Source organism: Delphinapterus leucas, chromosome 4 (genome assembly GCF_059928025.1).
Source record: "Delphinapterus leucas isolate spDelLeu-1000000601 "Yukka" chromosome 4, BTC_Dleu_Yukka2, whole genome shotgun sequence".
NCBI classification, from domain to species: Eukaryota; Metazoa; Chordata; class Mammalia; order Artiodactyla; family Monodontidae; genus Delphinapterus; species Delphinapterus leucas.
Window position 1 is genome coordinate 12,405,606 of NC_143132.1, and position 18,765 is coordinate 12,424,370.

General features: G+C 38.7%; 1 protein-coding gene across 8 annotated transcripts in view; it reads left to right on the forward strand.

The window, feature by feature from the left end:
* Positions 1 to 18,765, forward strand: part of SYNJ1 (synaptojanin 1) — an 88,025-nt gene that overhangs the window by 22,923 nt on the left and 46,337 nt on the right. For all 8 annotated transcript variants that reach the window (XM_089910298.1, XM_030760931.2, XM_089910300.1 and 5 more), the window contains 8 exons: positions 382 to 468; positions 2,336 to 2,603; positions 5,608 to 5,833; positions 6,610 to 6,693; positions 11,479 to 11,540; positions 12,685 to 12,781; positions 14,158 to 14,327; positions 16,709 to 16,790. In XM_089910298.1, the coding sequence (XP_089766424.1) occupies positions 382 to 468; positions 2,336 to 2,603; positions 5,608 to 5,833; positions 6,610 to 6,693; positions 11,479 to 11,540; positions 12,685 to 12,781; positions 14,158 to 14,327; positions 16,709 to 16,790 (1,076 nt within the window). The remainder of the gene's footprint in view (positions 1 to 381; positions 469 to 2,335; positions 2,604 to 5,607; positions 5,834 to 6,609; positions 6,694 to 11,478; positions 11,541 to 12,684; positions 12,782 to 14,157; positions 14,328 to 16,708; positions 16,791 to 18,765) is intronic.

The following is an 18,765-nucleotide window of genomic DNA, read 5'->3' on the forward strand; positions in this document are numbered from 1 at the left end:
GTTAAGGAGTTGGGTGTTGTCCTATAGGGGATATCATAACAGAGAGTGTTCCTGGTATTAGAGTAGGTGAACAGATCAGTGGAACAGAGAAGAAAATTCAAAAGCAACCTCCAAAACATGAATATTGTTAAAGGTAGTACTTCAGATCTTTAGGAGAGGATGGATTAGGGAATAGATGGGGCTGGAGTAACTTGTTAATTCTTTGGGAAAAACTGTTAATTTACTGGTTTGAAAAAATATTTTATGCGTTGCATTTATGTTAAGAATATCAGGTTTAGATTTGGACATTTTTGCTTGAAACTCTGGCTTTATAGCTAAATAGAATCTGATGTTTCAGGTCCTTTTTCTTACCCTAAAACTTTTATTTATTTATTTTTATAGCATCAGCAGAAAAAGAAGCAATCAAGAGTACATACTCCAAAGTTCTAGATGCCTATGGACTTTTAGGTGTTTTACGATTAAATCTTGGTAAGTAGTCCATATAATTGGTCTATTTTTTTCATTTCTGTTTTTGTAATTCTAAGGATTTGAGAGAGACTATCTATTTCAGACTCTATATCTGAGCTATAAGTGTGGTAACAGCTTTTAAACCTTAATTAAGCTAATCTTGAGATAATGCTTCTTGCCCGAAAAGGCATGCTACATGCTCATGCTCTTGTGATTTTAAGTTCCAGAGACAGCGTCCTATTTGAACACTTTAAGAGACTGGTATCAGTTGTCAAAAGAGAAAATCAGGGCATTGCCCTTTTTCTTTGTTTCAGTGCATTTAGGAAAAGATGTCTTAGTGGGAACCACACACTGATTTCCCTGGTTTATAGTGGAAAAGACATCTGCTTTGTATTCAAAAGGTCTCAGTCGAGCCTGTGTCCGCTACCTAGTGTCACCATGGGCTGCAAAGTAACCTTTATGATTCTATAATGGTGTGACTCGGAGTGTGGCCCAAGGACTGGTTACGTTCCATAAACTGTTTTGTTATTGGTCTGGATGAGAAAAGAAGCCAGCACCATCGTGCAGATCAACACATGGCTTCCTTCATTGATAAATTCTTACTATGGAGAAAAAAAGAAGTCAGCGAAACCAAATGGTGAACTTAGTGATGTCATTTTTTGTTCTAGGAGAAGCACCTTTTCTCACCATGAACTGGTACCTGTGAACTGGTTCATGGGGCATACTTTGAGGAGCTCTGGTCTATCAAATGGAGATTTGCCATATGTTATGAATCTGTCACATGTAAAGTACCGTGCCTAGTGCTTAGCTAATACTGTCTTGGGTCATCCTCGCAGTCCAGTGAGATTTGTTTTAATCTTATTTTCTAAGGGTGGATATCTCAGGTTGGTTATGTTAACACAGTGAAGTTGGTTTGGATAATAAGTAGTGGAGGAGCCAAGGCGCAGGGTGCTTCTGCCTACGTTAAAGCCCACGTTCAAAGTACACCACTGCTGGTGGTTAAGAATCCGCCTGCCAATGCAGGGGACACGGGTTCGAGCCCTGGTCCGGGACAATCCCCCATGCCGCGGAGCAGCTAAGCCCGTGCGCCACAACTACTGAGCCTGCGCTCTGGAGCCTGCACGCCGCAACTACTGAAGCCCGCGTGCCTAGAGCCCGTGCTCTGCAACAAGAGAAGCCACCGCAGTGAGAAGCCCGCACACCGCAACGAAGAGTAGCCCCCGCTCACCGCAATTAGAGAAAGCCTGTGCGGAGCAACAAAGACCCAGCGCAGCCAAAAATAAGATTAATTAATGAATTAAAACAAACAAACAGAAAAAACAAAGTACACCACTGCTGAATTCCACCTTCATACCCATTGCACAGAATTTTTGTCAATACTAGATGAAAAAATCCCTGAGTTTTTTATAAGCCAAATTGCTTTATAAATTGTTTCCAAGGACTTTTTGTCCACATAGCAGCAGCAGCAGCTCACATTTATGTGCCATGTTTTCAACCTTACTATTTACACAGAACTCTCACATTCATTGTCTTGTCTGAACTTTCTAACAGTCTTAAAGGAAAGGTAGGGAAGATAACGCATATATATTTTTTTAATTTGATAAATCTTGCATACCCTTCAATTAAGTAGAGGAACAGTTTCATAAATGTGAGATTATTCTGTTAATGTTTAAATGCTTCATTATACTGAATGTATTTAAACAAGGATTTTTTCCCCTAACATTTGCCAAAATCTAGTTGTGAACTTAAACATGTCTATGATAAACTTAAAATAACCACAAGGCCAGATTTTCAAACATGGAGACACGAGAAGGAAGGCGGAAGAAACTTTGAATAGCTTGAGAAACATTGGGACTTTTCATCCAATTAAAGTCTTTGGTTTTTGCAGGTGATATTATGTTACATTATCTGGTCCTCGTCACTGGATGTATGTCTGTTGGGAAAATTCAAGAATCCGAAGTTTTCCGAGTTACTTCCACTGAATTTATATCACTACGAATTGATTCTTCAGATGAGGATCGCGTTTCAGAAGTGCGAAAAGTGTTGAACTCAGGAAACTTCTATTTCGCATGGTCTGCATCTGGAGTCAGTTTGGATCTGAGTCTTAATGCCCATCGTAGCATGCAAGAACATACAACCGATAATAGATTTTTCTGGTGAGTTCATATTACATTTTTCCCTTTGTAATCACGTGCTGTGCAACCTAGAAGGTTGAACAGTTATTTCCAGAGATAGCAGCAGTGGGCATTGCCCATTGAGCACACCGCTCTTTCCTGCTACAGTATCCTCAGCAGAGCATAGCAGGCATCCACTGTCATTTTTTTAAAGTTGTCATGTGACGTGAAACCCATTTACTCCCCCTGATCTAGACTGACCTTCCATTTCAGACATATATTTAAAATATTTATTTTAAAATTAGGAACGAATTAATTGTAATACAATTGTGTTACATCCACTGTTCTCAGTTTTGAGGTCTTGTCTCTGGCAGCATTGCCTTTCTAAGCCCACATTCCCTTATTATTTTTAATTTTAAGGTTGTAAGTAGATGATCTTGATTCAAGAGCAACCGACTATGAGGAAGTAGTACGCTGGGATAAAGTTTAGTACTGTAATAAAATAAGACTTAATAAAACTTACCATAATAAAATATGTAACTGTGCCATGTTTCACGATTATGCGTAAGTGTGCTGTATTGTAGGTAAGCACTAATGGGGGCAGGGCCCACATGACTGTAATTAGTATCACTTTACTGGAGCAGACCAGATTTCTAGTATAGCTGTTCTCTTGTCCACAGTCAGCATCGATGTTGACTTTTTTCCTTAACACAACGGACAAATTTTATTTCATTTGTTTACTTATGTTATAAGGCCAAAGTCCGGGACTCTCTGCTCTCGGTCTCCCTCAGTAGTTCAGATTCAAGGTGTTTCCTCCTGTATACTTTCCCTCCCACTTTCGCTATCTGCCATTATGGTCCTGGAGAAGGCCCTGGGTGTCAGAGGGCTTAAAGTCAACAACCTTAGGACAGGAAGCTAACTTCAGAGCAATAGCTTGGTCACCTTGTAGCTCACATGGAAGTATCTCAGCCCAAAGGAGTGGCATGGGGGAGCAGAGAGGGCAGAGTGAAAAAGGGCTTTGGAGCACTGTAGTCAGGGGACGGGGTGCAGTGGGGAGGTCAGTGGGACAGACGAGTGGACGGAGTCCTGTCTGCTTGTGTCAGCCCTACACTTTTCTGACGGAAGAGACATTGAAGATTCTGCAAAAGGTAACGGTGTTGCAGCTGGACTTAGGGCAGCTATCCTTACCTTTTTCCCGCCTGCTCATTCTTACCCAAAATTTCCTTGATTGAGAGAGAAAAGTTTTTCTGCCATAATTAGAAGTCCAGGCAGGTGCAGATGCATTGGCTAAATGGTCAGCAGTCCAGAACATCACTAAGTTTAATCAGTGGGAATAATTCATGTATCCTTTCATTCAATTATGGCTAGAGTTGGGGCAAATTTAGATAACAGATTGAAGGGTTTGTCCAGCAGGAGACAGACTGAGCGAAGGGGACGCTGAAGTGCCAAAGGTGAGTTTTGCTCGTTTTACAGTTTCTACAGTTTTGCTAAGGATTGGATACTGGAGCTTCACTTAGTATAGAAAAACGAAAGCTCTTAGAACTCATTGTGCTACCCTTGCAGCTTATTAGTAGGAGTATTTTCCAGGATACAGCCAAGTAAGTTTTGTAGCCAGAGAGTAGCAACTTCCTATCACGAAAACCCAGGCAGCTTTACTCCATTGGAGATTTGAGGCTGCTGCCAGTCGAGAGTCAGGTGTAAATTTAAACAATCAAAACAGCAAGGCATTGACTGCAAAGAAAAATGAAAACTGACAGCAGAGGGAGAAACTCTACCTGAATAAATGTACGGATCCCGCTCCTATTTAAATGGGGGACCTCTGCTAGGACAGGGGCCTCAGCTGTGGTGTCTGGACAGACTGGGTCACAGTTTGAGCTTTGCCTCAGATCAATGTAGATAATAATAAGCGTGGAAGCTTATGTCATTGGATTTCATGTTATCGCCTGAGTAATCCTACTACTCATCGCCATTCCAGTATGCTTTCCTGAGCGGGTGAGAAGGGCTGGGGTTGCAGCTGGTTTTCCAGGACTGCACGTGGCCACCGTCTGTTTTCTCTCTCCTACAGCTGTCGCTTGACAGGAGGGGGTTGGGGACAACTGCTGCAGCCGGCGTTGCTGTGTATTCTTGGTATTAATGGCCCTAAGGCGTCAAGAAAATGCTGTGACATTGTTTTTATACCTCTTAAGACAACAAGATGGTGCAAAGCACTTAAGAAAGATTTCCGCTTAGATTGGTAGTTTTAAAACTCAGAGAACCAAGCTCCAGTATTCTAGAAACTTCACTTTTGTAAGGCACCTTTTTATCTGAAAGTACCAGATAGAAAGTTTTTCTTCACAACAGTATATTTGCTTTGGTGGTAGGTTGGTGAGGAGCTTCACGTGTTTGCTGTTGGAGGAATAAGGTTCGGACAGAGCCCCTGAGGCGGCCAGCAGGATGAGAAGATGGCCGGCGTGGCAGGACCCCAGCCCCTCAGCCCTGCTTTAGCCGTAGCAACTCTGCTTTTATGTTTCCTGATCACCAGGCTTCTGCGTGTTTGTTTGAACAAAACTCTTTGCCCCAAAAAAGTTTGGCAACCAGGCCCCATCCGTTATCTAGAATGTAGAAGTATTTGGAGCAGTGGAAAACTCTAGACATGCATTAATACGGTAGCCACTAGCCCATCTGGCTGTTTAAACTTAAATTAATTAAAATGGAGCCTTATAAAAGTCAAGCCTTAAGTAGAGCCTTCTAAAGTAGGGTGGGGATGTGTGTATGAAACCCTTTTTTGGAACAAGTGATAAATACATTATGAATAAAGACATAACAGAAATGGGGCCCAGATTCTAAAAACATAGAATGTATGCTTCTTTTCTATGGACCATAGATCACATGTCCAAGGATCTCATTTTATAGCCCTATCTTCCAATCCCTGCCATAGTAAATGTAAATGAATTGATTTATTTTTGGTGCCTTTTAATGTGCATGTTCCAGGAGCAACATTTTGAAACGTACGCTGTGAGTCGTCCAGTGCTCATTACGCTAATGCAGTTACTTCTTTTTTTGTTAGGAATCAGTCTTTGCACTTGCATCTCAAGCACTATGGTGTGAATTGCGATGACTGGTTATTACGCCTCATGTGTGGGGGAGTAGAAGTCAGAACAATTTATGCTGCTCATAAACAGGCAAAGGCTTGCCTCGTTTCCAGGCTAAGCTGTGAACGAGCTGGGACCAGGTTCAACGTCCGGGGAACAAATGATGACGGTCACGTCGCCAATTTTGTAGAAACAGAACAGGTATATGTTTGTATTGCTTAATTCATGTATTAGGGGAGGGGCACAGAGAATAATACGATAACAGATTTTTATTGATTCAGAACTCATTTTGACATCTGTAATGTCATTTTATGGTTGTTCTTGGCTACTTATTAGCCTTAAGAGAGGATTCCCAAAAACAAACTTATTTAGCCATGGCTCTTCAAGTAAGTAACAAAACTTTTTGCTAATCAGCATGGCATTGCCAGTGTCATACGTTTTAGTACTGAATTTAAAATCCTCAATTATAGAGCTAGACAGCTTAAGAAAAGTGTGTTTTGATGAAATTAAGTCAAACCCAACTCTTAAAGCTAGGTATATAGTACCATTAAAATGAAAAGTTATAATATTTTTGACTATGAAACTATGTAATTGTAAATTCAGGCCATGCCCCCGGTCCATTTCAGATCTTCAAATTAGTTTTTGAAAAATAGAAAAAGCTAAAGGAAAAAAATGAACTCTGAAGGTATATGTATAAAATATTGAAATTCAAAAGGAATTCCTTTTTAAAAGTTGTAATTCTTATGCTTCTATAGTCACTATTTTCTTGGTTAATGTATATAGAAGAACTATCACTAGTTGAAAAAAGAATCCAACTTATTTAGTGGCCTATTGGATATTTTGTTAGGATCGTTTGTATATGAGAGATTGGTCATGAGATATAACTGGCGTGCACTAGAAGTTAGGAAACTTGTCTTTTGCTGTAGAGGTAACAGCTTCGTCTGTGGAAATATTTTACCCATTGTTTTTCTCTGTAGGTTGTGTACTTAGATGACTGTGTTTCTTCCTTCATACAAATCCGGGGGTCTGTCCCATTGTTCTGGGAGCAACCAGGGTTGCAGGTATGCGTTTTGACATTCAGGTTTTTTTTTCTCTTGAGAACTTTCCATATTTTCTAAAGTTTCAGGATAGTTTATCAGTTCATTTGATAGTTCTACTACTCAGTCTAATAATATTAGCTAGATCCATAAATGAGGATCCAAGTACAGAGGTCCTGGAATTGTTCTAGTTATTTTTTCCTTTAATGTTCTTTTAAATATCCATAGAAATTCAGCTTCCATATTTAATATTAAAATTTTGATGGTTTCATGGGACACTGATTTTCAAAGTGTTTCTGTGCTTACTATCTCAGTATCTTAGTGTATAACAATTTAGTTTCTGTAGGTAGAAAAATGTAGTAGTTAAAGCTTCTGAAACCAGACTTCTCAGTTTGAGCCCTTACTCACCACTACTAGTTTTGTGATCTTGGACAAGTGATTTAACCCCTTTGTGTCTCAGGTTTCTTATCTGTAACATGGGAATAATATTAGTAGTTCCTACTTCTTAGGTCTTAGGGTTCTTATGAGGGTGAAATGGAAAGTGCTTAGAATAGTAACTGGCACACACAGTCAGCACTAGGTAAGGGTTAGCTATTGTTGTTAATAAGAATATATCTGCTACTGAAATTTTACTTTGTAATTTGTAGTGACTTGTCATCTTGAATATGTTCTCTGTTTTGCTTTCTGATCTTTTTTTCCTAAACTTTCCTTTGTTGATTAAATGTAAGATTTTTTTTCACCTAAGATCATAATACTGGATTGCCCATAGTAGTGTGATTTTGCATTTTATTTTTATTCAAACATGTTTAGTTCTGAAAGTGTTAAATTCTATTCATTTTAGGCTTCTGGTATATAATGTGTAGTAAATTTTGTACCTCAGTCTACAGTATTGAGAAAACGGACAGAAAAAAAAAATCTTGCCTCCATTTAGTTCACAGTTGGATCTCTCTTATTCTAGGATGGTTATTGTGGAGGAAAATTGCAGACCACTTGAACCTTTTCAATAAGGCAGTTTATTCAAGACAGGCTAAGAATTAACAAGGATTAGTACTTGTACTGCTTTGCTAAAATTCCTGAGTTCTCGTTAAGACCAGTTTAACTCATGTGGGTTTTATCTTTGGCATATAGGTGTAACTTAAATAGATACAATGCTCCCCAAGTCTCTCTTGGGAAAGAATACCCACCCTACCCCACTTCTCCTAACTTTTTGTGACCAGAGGAGGGTGTTTGGAATATTTGCTTTAAGAAATTTCTAAAACCCTGTTTCGGTGCAAGGTAAATGCTTTTGCGTTAGAGACAGGCTAGTATAAGAGATTGTAATAGCCTATTTATAAGCCCTCTGTTTTACCTGCTTTCTGTGTTATGAAGAAGTTCAGAATTACAGTGTTTGGTTATTCAGTAAGGTTGGATCCTGAGTAGTTACATTGAGGGATCCTCCTTGGGTGGGACTTCCTTCCGACTTCCTTCTGTGTTCTGTGGCCTGTCCACACAAGTAGTCTGGCTGGATAATGTCATTTGATTATGGGCTGAAAACTACAGATTTTTAAATCGTGCCTTTCTTGATAGAGTAATATTTGAGACATCAAGGCAGTCCAGCAATTCTGCCAAATCATCACTGAGCTGGCCTGTTGTCTCAGGTTGGGTTGAGGATTGGGTCAGTAGTTCCCAGTTATTTAGCTTAGTAGTTTTTAAAGCCAGCCTTTCTTTGAACAGGGATGGATTCGTTTCATGAGTATCTTTTATCATTTCCCCACCATTCTAAAAGAGTAGGTAATAGAGGAATGAAAATAATAGATATTGATTTAAAAAAAAAATATATCAAGACCCCAAGTTCATTTTCTCATAGAAGACAAATAAGGACTTTTGACTTAGGGTGGCTGTAAATGGTCGTTAGGTGTCCTGTGTGTTCTCGGGACTGGAATTTATTATTGGGAATCCTTGAAGTTAGTGTTGCCTAGTGAGATGTCGCACTTCACAAGTCACGGACAGAGAATCCTCAGGCAGTTGTCCCTTGTTCTACCTCTTTTCCTCCATACATAATTCCTCTCAGGTTCTTAAAATATTTTAAAGGAATCCTTGGCAGTGATTTTAAAATGCAGATTCATGGCCTCAACTTCACTTGAATCTTTTTGAAAGATTCAACTTGAATCAACTTGAATCTCTTTGAAAAGATTCAAAAAAAGAATCTTTTGGAATGGGGCCAGGAATCTGCATTTTAATTTTGAGTGGTTAAGTTAACCACTCAAATTAGAAAACTTGTGCTGTACTGGATCCTTTCCTGCTGCCCTTGCGGCGTATCCAGCCCTGCCTGCTCCAGTGGCCAGTCCTGAGCCAGCAAGGCGGCCCTGTGACGCTTAGCCCCAGCTTTCTCCTAGGTCTTGGGACTTTCTCTTTCTTTTCATCCCCACTCCTGTCATCTCAGTTAAGGTCTTCATAATTCCTTCTTGCCTGGAAGATTCTATTCTCACAGTTTTCTAACTGGTCTCCTCCCTTTCTGGCCATTCTTACCACTTTGGATCTATTTCACTCATCAGATCTGTGCACCCGTTTCTTCGTGTTCTGGCTTCCTCTACTCATCTGGCTTCATGCCTGGCTATTTCTAGCAAGAATCCTCTGCTCCCCAAACGAAGGTTTGTTGTCCTTCAGTAGCCGACTCAGATCTCGTGGAATGGATTCCGGTCACTCCTCCACACTGATCTCTTCATGAAATCCTTAAGTTCTTTTAAACGTGTATTATTCTGTACACATTTGGTGTATATAGTCTTGTATCCTATGAGAAGTTCAAAGACTGTAGTGGTGCTTCAGAGAGAGCTTGCAGTCTGTTTGGGGAGACAGGCCTTTTATGGAAAAGATAAACATCAGTATCAATTAGTTTGAGGCATCATAAGAGTTGTCATAAGGTGCTGCCCAGGTAAGAGTGATATTTCAAGTGCTGGCAACTCACTCATTTTACTTACGATTTCCTTTTTTTGAAGGTACTTAGCATTTATAATTTGTAGTATTCCTCTGATACTATATCATTACATTATATTATAGCCTATATTAGTCTTAAAAATGGTAAGCGTCATGAGGTTTATGCCTGGCGTGGTGTGGCACATTGAATTTTTGGTTGAATTGAAGTTTCAGGAGTATGTGAACACGAAGCAGTGCTATTGTCAGAAGGTGATGTTGCACACCACCACCCAGTGAAATGGTTTTCTAAACACAGCTTTGATGTAACTTTTTTTTTTAATGGGGTAAATTTATGGTTATTTAAAGCCTTAAAACTTTTATCACCGTTGACATAACTTTTTTATTATAGAATTTTTTTTAACATTGGGTAATAAAACCTAGTCTAGTCTAACCAACAGATTGCTGTGTTATGATGTGTAGCTAACTGTGTATATGCGTTGGGGAGCAGACAGTAGGGAACCACCACAGCCGTTACCTAAAAAACATGAGAAAACTTGTATTTTTTTCACCTTCTTAACAGTTGAGAGTACTGTGCAAGATAAATGTTAATGAATAAACAAAATGCTAAGTCTTGAACTTTTATAGTATAGGCAATTACCTGAGAGGACTCCAAAGAGAAGGTTTTCTGCCGCCTAAAATGCTTAAAGTCCTGGAGCACACATCTTTCAAAATTTAAGATTTTATGCAGCCTGTTAAGCACTAGAAAATGAAATGGAATATAGATGTAACATTTGGCTAATCAATTTCTTACTAAGAATAAAAAGCACTAAAGAGAGAATCCACTGATTTCTCGGGACAGTCATTCAGTTGTCTCATCAGATCAGGAGGGGTATTGCTGAGTGAATGATAATACTGTTAATTCAGTTTTGAACTTGGATGGGCATATTAGTGCTTATTTTCTAGTTTTACTTGTCCAACTGCATGACTGATCTGGCAGCCCTCCTCCCACGCTGCCTTTAAAGTCACTTTGTTCACAGATTGGCAAGAACGAATTCTGGGGAACTTTGATCCCAAAGTCTCAGGGAAATGTTTAAAAGTGAAATTCAGGGGAAGAATCTGGTCTCACTGCTGTATATCTTCTTGGCATCTGTTATACCTTTCTCAATTCTGCCTCATCTCTCTGTTGCTTTCCTATAGGAGAAAAGAAAAACTGTAACAAAACACAATCGCTAGTTATTTTCCATCTTGTTTAATTCTCTTAACCCAGATTTTCTGATTCTGCAAAATGTGCTGTAACTATAGTTGTGTGCCTGAGAGATTGACTTGGAAAGTCTGTTTTTCCAGGAACAATATTTTTAATTTGTAGGATCTTTGGGTGAGGGAGGAGTGAACAGAGTATTCAACATAACAGAGAAAAAAAGAATATGTAGACATTGCACTTGTCGGCAGCCCGGAAGAGTAGGAATTTTGGTCAGGAGGCCTGAATTGTCATGCGAATCTTTTTTGAAATGAATGCTGTTGCCCTGAGAGGACAAGTTTATTCACTTGGCTGTATTCGGTTTTTTATTGCCCAAGTGGCAATATCGGTTGACATATAAAGGGCACGTAGTTTCAGCTTAAAACAAGGTAATGTATGTGAAAGCACTCTTAAAAATATCTTACATAAATAAAAATCCTTGTTAGTTTACAAGTGTTTCATAATGGTCTAACTTGTAGTTCTTTTTTTGTGAGGTTGTGTTTTAAAAAATAAAAGGGATGAGAACCTCCTAGAACTTGTTTTTTAAAGAATATCATGAATGGCAATCACTCAGCTCGCTACTGGGTGTTTAGCAAATGCATTGTTACATACTGTAAACAATATTTCTTTTGTCTACATGTTGGCTTTTGGTATGGTTAAACATATTTTTCTTATCTTAGGTGGGGTCTCATCGTGTTCGTATGTCAAGGGGGTTTGAAGCCAATGCACCTGCTTTTGACAGGTAAGACTGATTATTTTTACATTGTGCTGTAGGTTTTGATATTGCTAAGCAGTGAGACTAGTTCTAATTGTATTTACTGATTCATTTCAGCTTTTTTGGCTCTAAGGAAAATTTCTTCTTGACTCCTAATTTAACTGGAGGACAGTGACACTTACTGTTATGAATTCTAGGGGTGGTAGCACTAGGTGTGTGGGTCTTGTTGTCTGGGCCTTAAAACTACCTCTCACCGGTGCGCTGTCCAGTACGGTAGCTACTAGCCGCCTGTAACTCTTGAGCATTTGAAATTGACTAGTCCAGATTGAGATGTGCTGTAGGTATATAATATATACTGGATTTGAGACTTAGTGCAAAAAAAATGCAAAATACTTTATTGATATTTGTTTTATATATCAATTACATGTAGAAATGATATTTTAGCTGTATTGGGTTAAATAAAATATATGTAAATTAATTTCCTCCTTTGATTTTTACTTTTTTAATATGCCTTCTAAAAAAGTTTAAATTCTGTCTGTGGCTCATATTACATTTCCTTTGGACAGCATTGCTCTCTAGCTTCTGGAATGGTTAGAAGCTGGAGCAAATAAAGGCTTATATTGGGGGTCTCTTTTCCTTAAGGCTAGAGCTGTTAAGGAGGTCTCTCTGAATACTCACGGAGTGTGTGATGTCCTCATGTGTGAGGTGCAGCCCTACACCCTCTGCCCTTGCTGCCTTCCCAACCAAGCTGGGTGGCTCGTGTTTTCCGTGGCTGTCTAGCTTCAGCCTCAGGGTGGAGAGGGATCTGGATGATTCCAACAGCTCTAGCATAGGTGGGAGTTTAAGTCAGAGAGGAAATTGCATTGAGTTTTTATAAATTCAGAGTTTTGAGACTGTGTGGAATGGATTTGTATCCAGTTTTGCCAACTGTATGAGTTTAGGGGCTTCCCTGGTGGTCCAGTGGTTAAGACTCCGTGCTTCCACTGCAGGGGGCTTGGATTCGATCCCTGGTGGGGGAACTAAGATCCCACATGCCACAAGGCACAGCCAAAAAAAAAGAAAGAATAATATACTGCCACGTGGGTCCTGTTTAATAATGGGTTCCTGTTTATTGAAAAAGGTTTTTGGCTTGTCATTTGACATATGTTTATTTCCTTTCTTTCTTTAATAGGCATTTTAGAACACTTAAGAATTTATATGGTAAACAAATAATAGTAAATTTGCTTGGATCTAAGGAAGGGGAACATATGCTAAGTAAGGCTTTCCAGGTAAGTGTGATCATTTTTTTCTTCTGTTCTGGCCCATGGACACCTAGAATGGTATTTTTAAATAATATAATAATCAGATTCTTCCAGGAAGTAAATTACTTCCTAGAAAAAGATTGGGTACTTGTTGGAACCATTCATTCTTTGGGGCAATTAGGTAACAGTTTAGGATAATCTTGCTGAAATTGGGATTATGGAAAGCTTTCAAGGCAATTGACCCTGTTTTCTAATCTGCTTATTTATGTTGTAGAGAAGCAGGAGGATACCCTCCCCCTAAAAAATGCTCGTCTGTCACTGGCATAAAGATACCAGGCAGGGCTTCCCTGGTGGCGCAGTGGTTGAGAGTCCGCCTGCCGATGCAGGGGACACGGGTTCGTGTCCCGGTCCGGGAAGATCCCACATGCCGCGGAGCGGCTGTGCCCGTGAGCCATGGCCGCTGAGCCTGTGCGTCCGGAGCCTGTGCTCCGCAATGGGAGAGGCCACAACAGTGAGATGCCTGCGTACCGCAAAAAAAAAAAAAAAAAAAAAAGATACCAGGCAGTTTCCTCCTTCATCTGTTCATCGTCTTGCCTATTTCCTAGAAACCATAGTCACTGTTTTAAACCTATGAAATGTTGAATAATGCATTTGTATACACACAAGACTTCTTGTACTGATGAGAGAAAATTTGAGAATTTTCATTAAATTAGAACCTAAAGAAATGTCTGACTTCTAAGGAAAAATATTTTTCATAAATGTTTATTGAGCCTGAATTGATATAAATTATAGTGTTACATAAGATTATAAACTTAAACAAAATGGTTAGAAAACATTTTCTAAAGTTTAAGCTAATGAAGTCCAAAATTAATTGTTTGGCTATTTTGTTTTAATATTGTTAATAAACAACTTATACTTTAGAGAATGTGGTAAACTTTTTATGGTAAACTTTTGAAACGTTTGTATATATTGAAGGTATAAAAAAATGAATTTTTCAATTTTTGATGGGCTTTGTCTTAAAAAATAAGCTATTTTATTTTGAGATTCTGTAATAGATATAAACAGTCATTATATTTTTATGGTAAAAAATGAAACGCTGGTGGCTGGAAATCATTTTTCATTTTCTAAACCAGATGGGAATCTTATTTAAGTTCCCTGATATTAATCATGCCATACCTAGTCTCTCCGGGATAGTATATGAGGTTTTAGGAAAAAGATGCCATAAGATATCAGCAAGCAATTTTCCATTTTACTGCCAGTGGCGATGAAAGCTTCGTGAGATTAGTAAGATTTCAAGGACCTGCTGAGATTTTCATTTAAAATGTAAAGTTCCATTTATAACAGTATATTGATAAGATCATATTTAGTTAACATTTAAATGAATATTTACCTTTCATTTTCAGAGTCATTTGAAAGCTTCTGAACATGTAGCTGACATCCAGATGGTGAATTTTGACTATCATCAAATGGTTAAAGGAGGAAAGGCAGAAAAATTACATAGTGTTCTTAAACCTCAAGTCCAGAAGTTTCTGGATTATGGATTTTTTTATTTCAATGGAAGTGAAGTTCAAAGGTTTGACTGCTCTGTTTCTCTTTTCTTTAAATTGGGACTTTGCTATAATTTTATTTAATTAAATAAAATACCTTCCTTTATTATACTTGATTTTAAGCTTGTTTTCCTTTCTTTCTAGTAATAGCTTACATTACTGGGCACATACCATGGGTCAAGCAGTACACTTAGTCTTTACAAGTATAATAACAATTGTAGAGATCAGTTCTTTTATTATCTCCATTCACATTTGAGGAAGTGGAGGCATAAAGCTGTCATCTGCCCCAGGTCATATAACTAGGAAACGGTAGAGCTTGATTTATCTGGCTCCAGATCTCATGCTGCTATCTCTGAGGCTATTACATTTCTCTCTTAAAATTAATGTCTTAGGGGCTTCCCTGGTGGCGCAGTGGTTGGGAGTCCGCCTGCCGATGCAGGGGACACGGGTTCGTGCCCCGGTCCGGGAGGATCCCACATGCCGCGGAGCGGCTGGGCCCGTGAGCCATGGCCGCTGAGCCTGCGCTTCCGGAGCGTGCTCCGCAACGGGAGAGGCCACAGCAGTGAGAGGCCCACGTACTGCAAAAAAAAAAAAAAAAAAAATTAATAATATTTCTTGGCTTCAGTAAGGATCATTATTATTATTATTATTATTATTATTATTATTATTATTATTATTATTTGGCTGTGTTGGGTCTTCGTTGCTACATGCGGGCTGTCTCTAGTTGCGGTGAGCAGAGCCTACTGTTCGTTGTGGTGCGCGGGCTTCTCACTGCGGTGGTTTCTCTTGTTGTGGAGCACGGGCTCTAGGTACGCGAGCTTCAGTGGTTATGCAAGCAGGCTTAGTAGTTGTGGCTCATGGGCTCTAGAGCACAGGCTCAGTAGTTGTGGTGCACGGGCTTAGTTGCTCCGTGGCATGTGGGAGCCTCCTGGACCAGGGCTTGAACCCGTGTCCCCTGCATTGGCAGGTGAATTCTTAGCCACTGTGCCACCAGGGAAGTCCCCAGTAAGGATTATTAAATGCAAAAAAAAAAAAAAGAAGACATTGGTTATTGTCTGCTCTGATACAGAACTATGAGGTTATAAATCTGAATGTGTGTTTAGCTCCTAACTACTGGCCTAATTAAAAATAAGTGGTAATCGTCATCGTTCTATGAAGGCCTCTGCACATTCAAAAATGGAGGTGCTTAGCATGGTCTGAGGGTGGAGTTTTTGGCCCTCTGACATCAAAAGGTCACTGACTCAACACTCACACATGCCCAGTTGGAGGGTTGGTGGTCCTAACCAGTGTTAACCAGTTCAGCTTGGTCCTATCCAGTCTTAACCAGCTCATCTCCAGCTATACACAGCTGACTCCAAGTCCCTGGAAAATAACTTGGACAAACATTTTATTGCTTAGCCTGCCTGCTGCTTGGAGGATGTGCAAGTCTTAAAATGACCTTGATTAGTGAAGGCAGGTAAAATGGATTTGACTAATAATTACCCATGATTTAATTATAATCTACATAAATCATTTATTTGGAAACAAAAAAAATAAGTGGATGTGGTTGAATAGAGAGATATGTAATAAAGAATATATGGCACATTTCAATTAGGATGTGGTCACAAATCCCCCCTGAACAATGCCATGGAGGGAGTGAGTATAGGTCACAATTAGGTGACTTGAGTTCAAATTCTAGTTTGTTTCCCTTCTGATTTTGTGAGCCTGGATAAGTCACTTAGCTATTATGAGTCTATTTCTTATGCTACAAATGACCCAGATTCCGTTAATAGTTAATGAACGCCTGCTAGAAGCTAGAGGCTGTGCTAGGAGGGAGAGGTCCAAGAAAGACAAGATGCATTTCCTGCCTTAAAGGAGCTCATGGATTAGTGAAGAAGATACAGTCTATAATAGACATTTTCTCCCTCATAGGTTATTGAGGGTGTTCAATGATGTGCATGAAGGGACTTGAAAGCCTAAAATACTCAATAAATGTAAGCTGATGCTACAGCTCTTGAAGATAATGATTTTACAAATAATTAGGGGCATCTGAATAGAGTACTCAACTTTTCCCTTTCTCTATGTTCCCAAAAGTCAGGTAACAAGAAAACAATTCAATGTAATTCCTTGTGACTTTCTAAAGTCTTTTGCGTTTTCAACAAATTGAATGGAGATAATAAAATCTATCTTGCAAATCTAAAAAAAAAATGTATGGCAAAATGTTAACAGTTGTAGAATCTGGATGGTGGGTATATGGGTGTTCACTGTAAAATTCTTTCACCTTTTTTGTGTGTTTGAGAACTGTTACACTAGAAAGTTGAGGGGGGGAGAAAGTAGATGCTACACTTTAATCAGCTTAATTTTTCTCAGTTGTTTTAGGTTTGTTATTTTTGTTTTAAACTGTTTAATTTCACTGAATTTGTTACAGATGCCAGAGTGGTACAGTTCGAACAAACTGCTTGGATTGTCTTGATAGAACAAATAGTGTGCAGGCATTCCTTGGCTTAGAGGTAAAAAGAATAAAATATGTCTATGCAACTTGTATCAAATGCCTTTTTCAGTGCTTTTGTAATATTTATGTTTCTCATTAATTACTTTTCACAAAATGAAGTTATGCTAAAGGCATTCTTCTAGTCTTTTTCTTTGGGGGAGGGGGCAACATCCCTTTTTGTTTAAATGTTTCCTTTATCTGTTCTAAATACTTTCTTTAGATAGCATCTGTTTCCCTCTATTGTTCCTTAACTTTCCCTTAAAAAAAAACCCTGCTATTTATACTATTCCAGTAATTGCCTCTTTCTGCCTGTCTTTTGAATAAAGAAAAGAAATACATGTATAGTGTGTGTGAAGGAAAAAAACAAACATGTATATATTTGGCCTTCATTCTCTGTGTTGTCTTTTAAAAGTCTTTTTGGAATGGGGGAGGATCTGTTTTCACATGTACAACCCTATAGGATTATATTTTCGACAGAGTCTGATCCAGTGCCATTTACATGGCATTTTCAAATCAGTAGCTACAAAAAACAGGATCAGATGAAAATGTCATTGTTAGAAGTAAAGTGAATGAGAGCCAACTTCTGTAACAAAGTCTCTGTTTAAAAGTTTTTTCCTTTACTATTCATATATCAAATTCAGTCTAATTTAGGCATAATCTCAACTATTTGACAAACTGTGTAGCAATGCTGAGATTTCTAAGTCTTGCCTATTATGCAGCAGTTAGGTTCATAAGGCTATTGTGGGCCTTCATTTAGTTCCATAGGAACTTAGCATAGTTCTCAAATACTATGAAAAACAGGAATAGGAAGTAACAGGTTCTTATTTCCTCTAACAGATGATCTTAAATTTGGCCAGAATATTGGTTAATTAGCTACTCTGCAACTGAGGGTCTTTCTTTCTCGAAATGAAAGTACAATGTATAGAATTGTCTACTACAAAAATGTAGTTTTCATGTAACTAAGTAAATTTTACTGCTTTGCCTTTTTTGAAATCTGTCCTTGAGGTTTACTTAGAAAATACAACAGAAATAAGAAAAGTAAAAGCAGGAATTTGGTCATAGGGATGGAGTTTATCGCACGGCTCCGGTTTGTTCTGAGTTCTGTTCTGAAGTGGCTAAAAACATTTAGTTAGATTCTGAGAATGAGCTTAGTGAAATACTTGAACATCTTCATTAAAAGTAGAACAAGTGTTAGAACCTGACTTAGCTGACTACCCACTGTCTGTTGTTAGGTGTGAGAATACTCCCTCGTATAGCAGTTGGTTGACTGGTTACAAAATATACTGCTAATGTAGGCAAAACCAAACTACTTGTAGTGAAGGCCACTTTTGCCCAGTTCCTTGAAGAAGGAGGTATAAATGATAAAGGAGATGCCGGAGGCTGATTTTGTTAATGCTCCATGCCAGCAAAGAGTAGCCCTGGTGTAGGTCTCTAGGCAATCAGATAAACCCAGTATAGGGTTTTTAATATTATTTCAATGTTTGATCCCTCTATAATTATGGATAATGTCCACTTATAGACAAGATAAAAGAAAACACAAATGGGAGGGAGTTAAGTAAAAATGCAAGGCACCGACTAGATTCCAAGTAAGAGAAAGAGACTAGATAAGGATTATACGTTGCTTTGCCTTTGCCAGACTTCAAGGCTAAGAGTCATTCATAGTAAAGACCAATAACTTTTCTCAACACTTCTACTGTAATGAAGGAACTGTGGGAGCCCAAAGATCCTTGCATTCCTTGCATTCCTTGCATGCTGTGTCCCCCCCTAGTTCTCCCTTATATGCTTTACTGATACGAATTTTATACATTAGAAGCTGTCGTGACTTTATTCAGAGATATGACTTACTTTTAAAATTTTGATAACAATTCAAGAGCAGCTCTACTTTTCTCACAATCTCCTGACCTTAATTACCCAAATGTGTAGAACCAAATCCAGAAATTAAAGAAACTTAGTTATTTCTACATATATTTAAATAAACTAGGTAAATATTGATA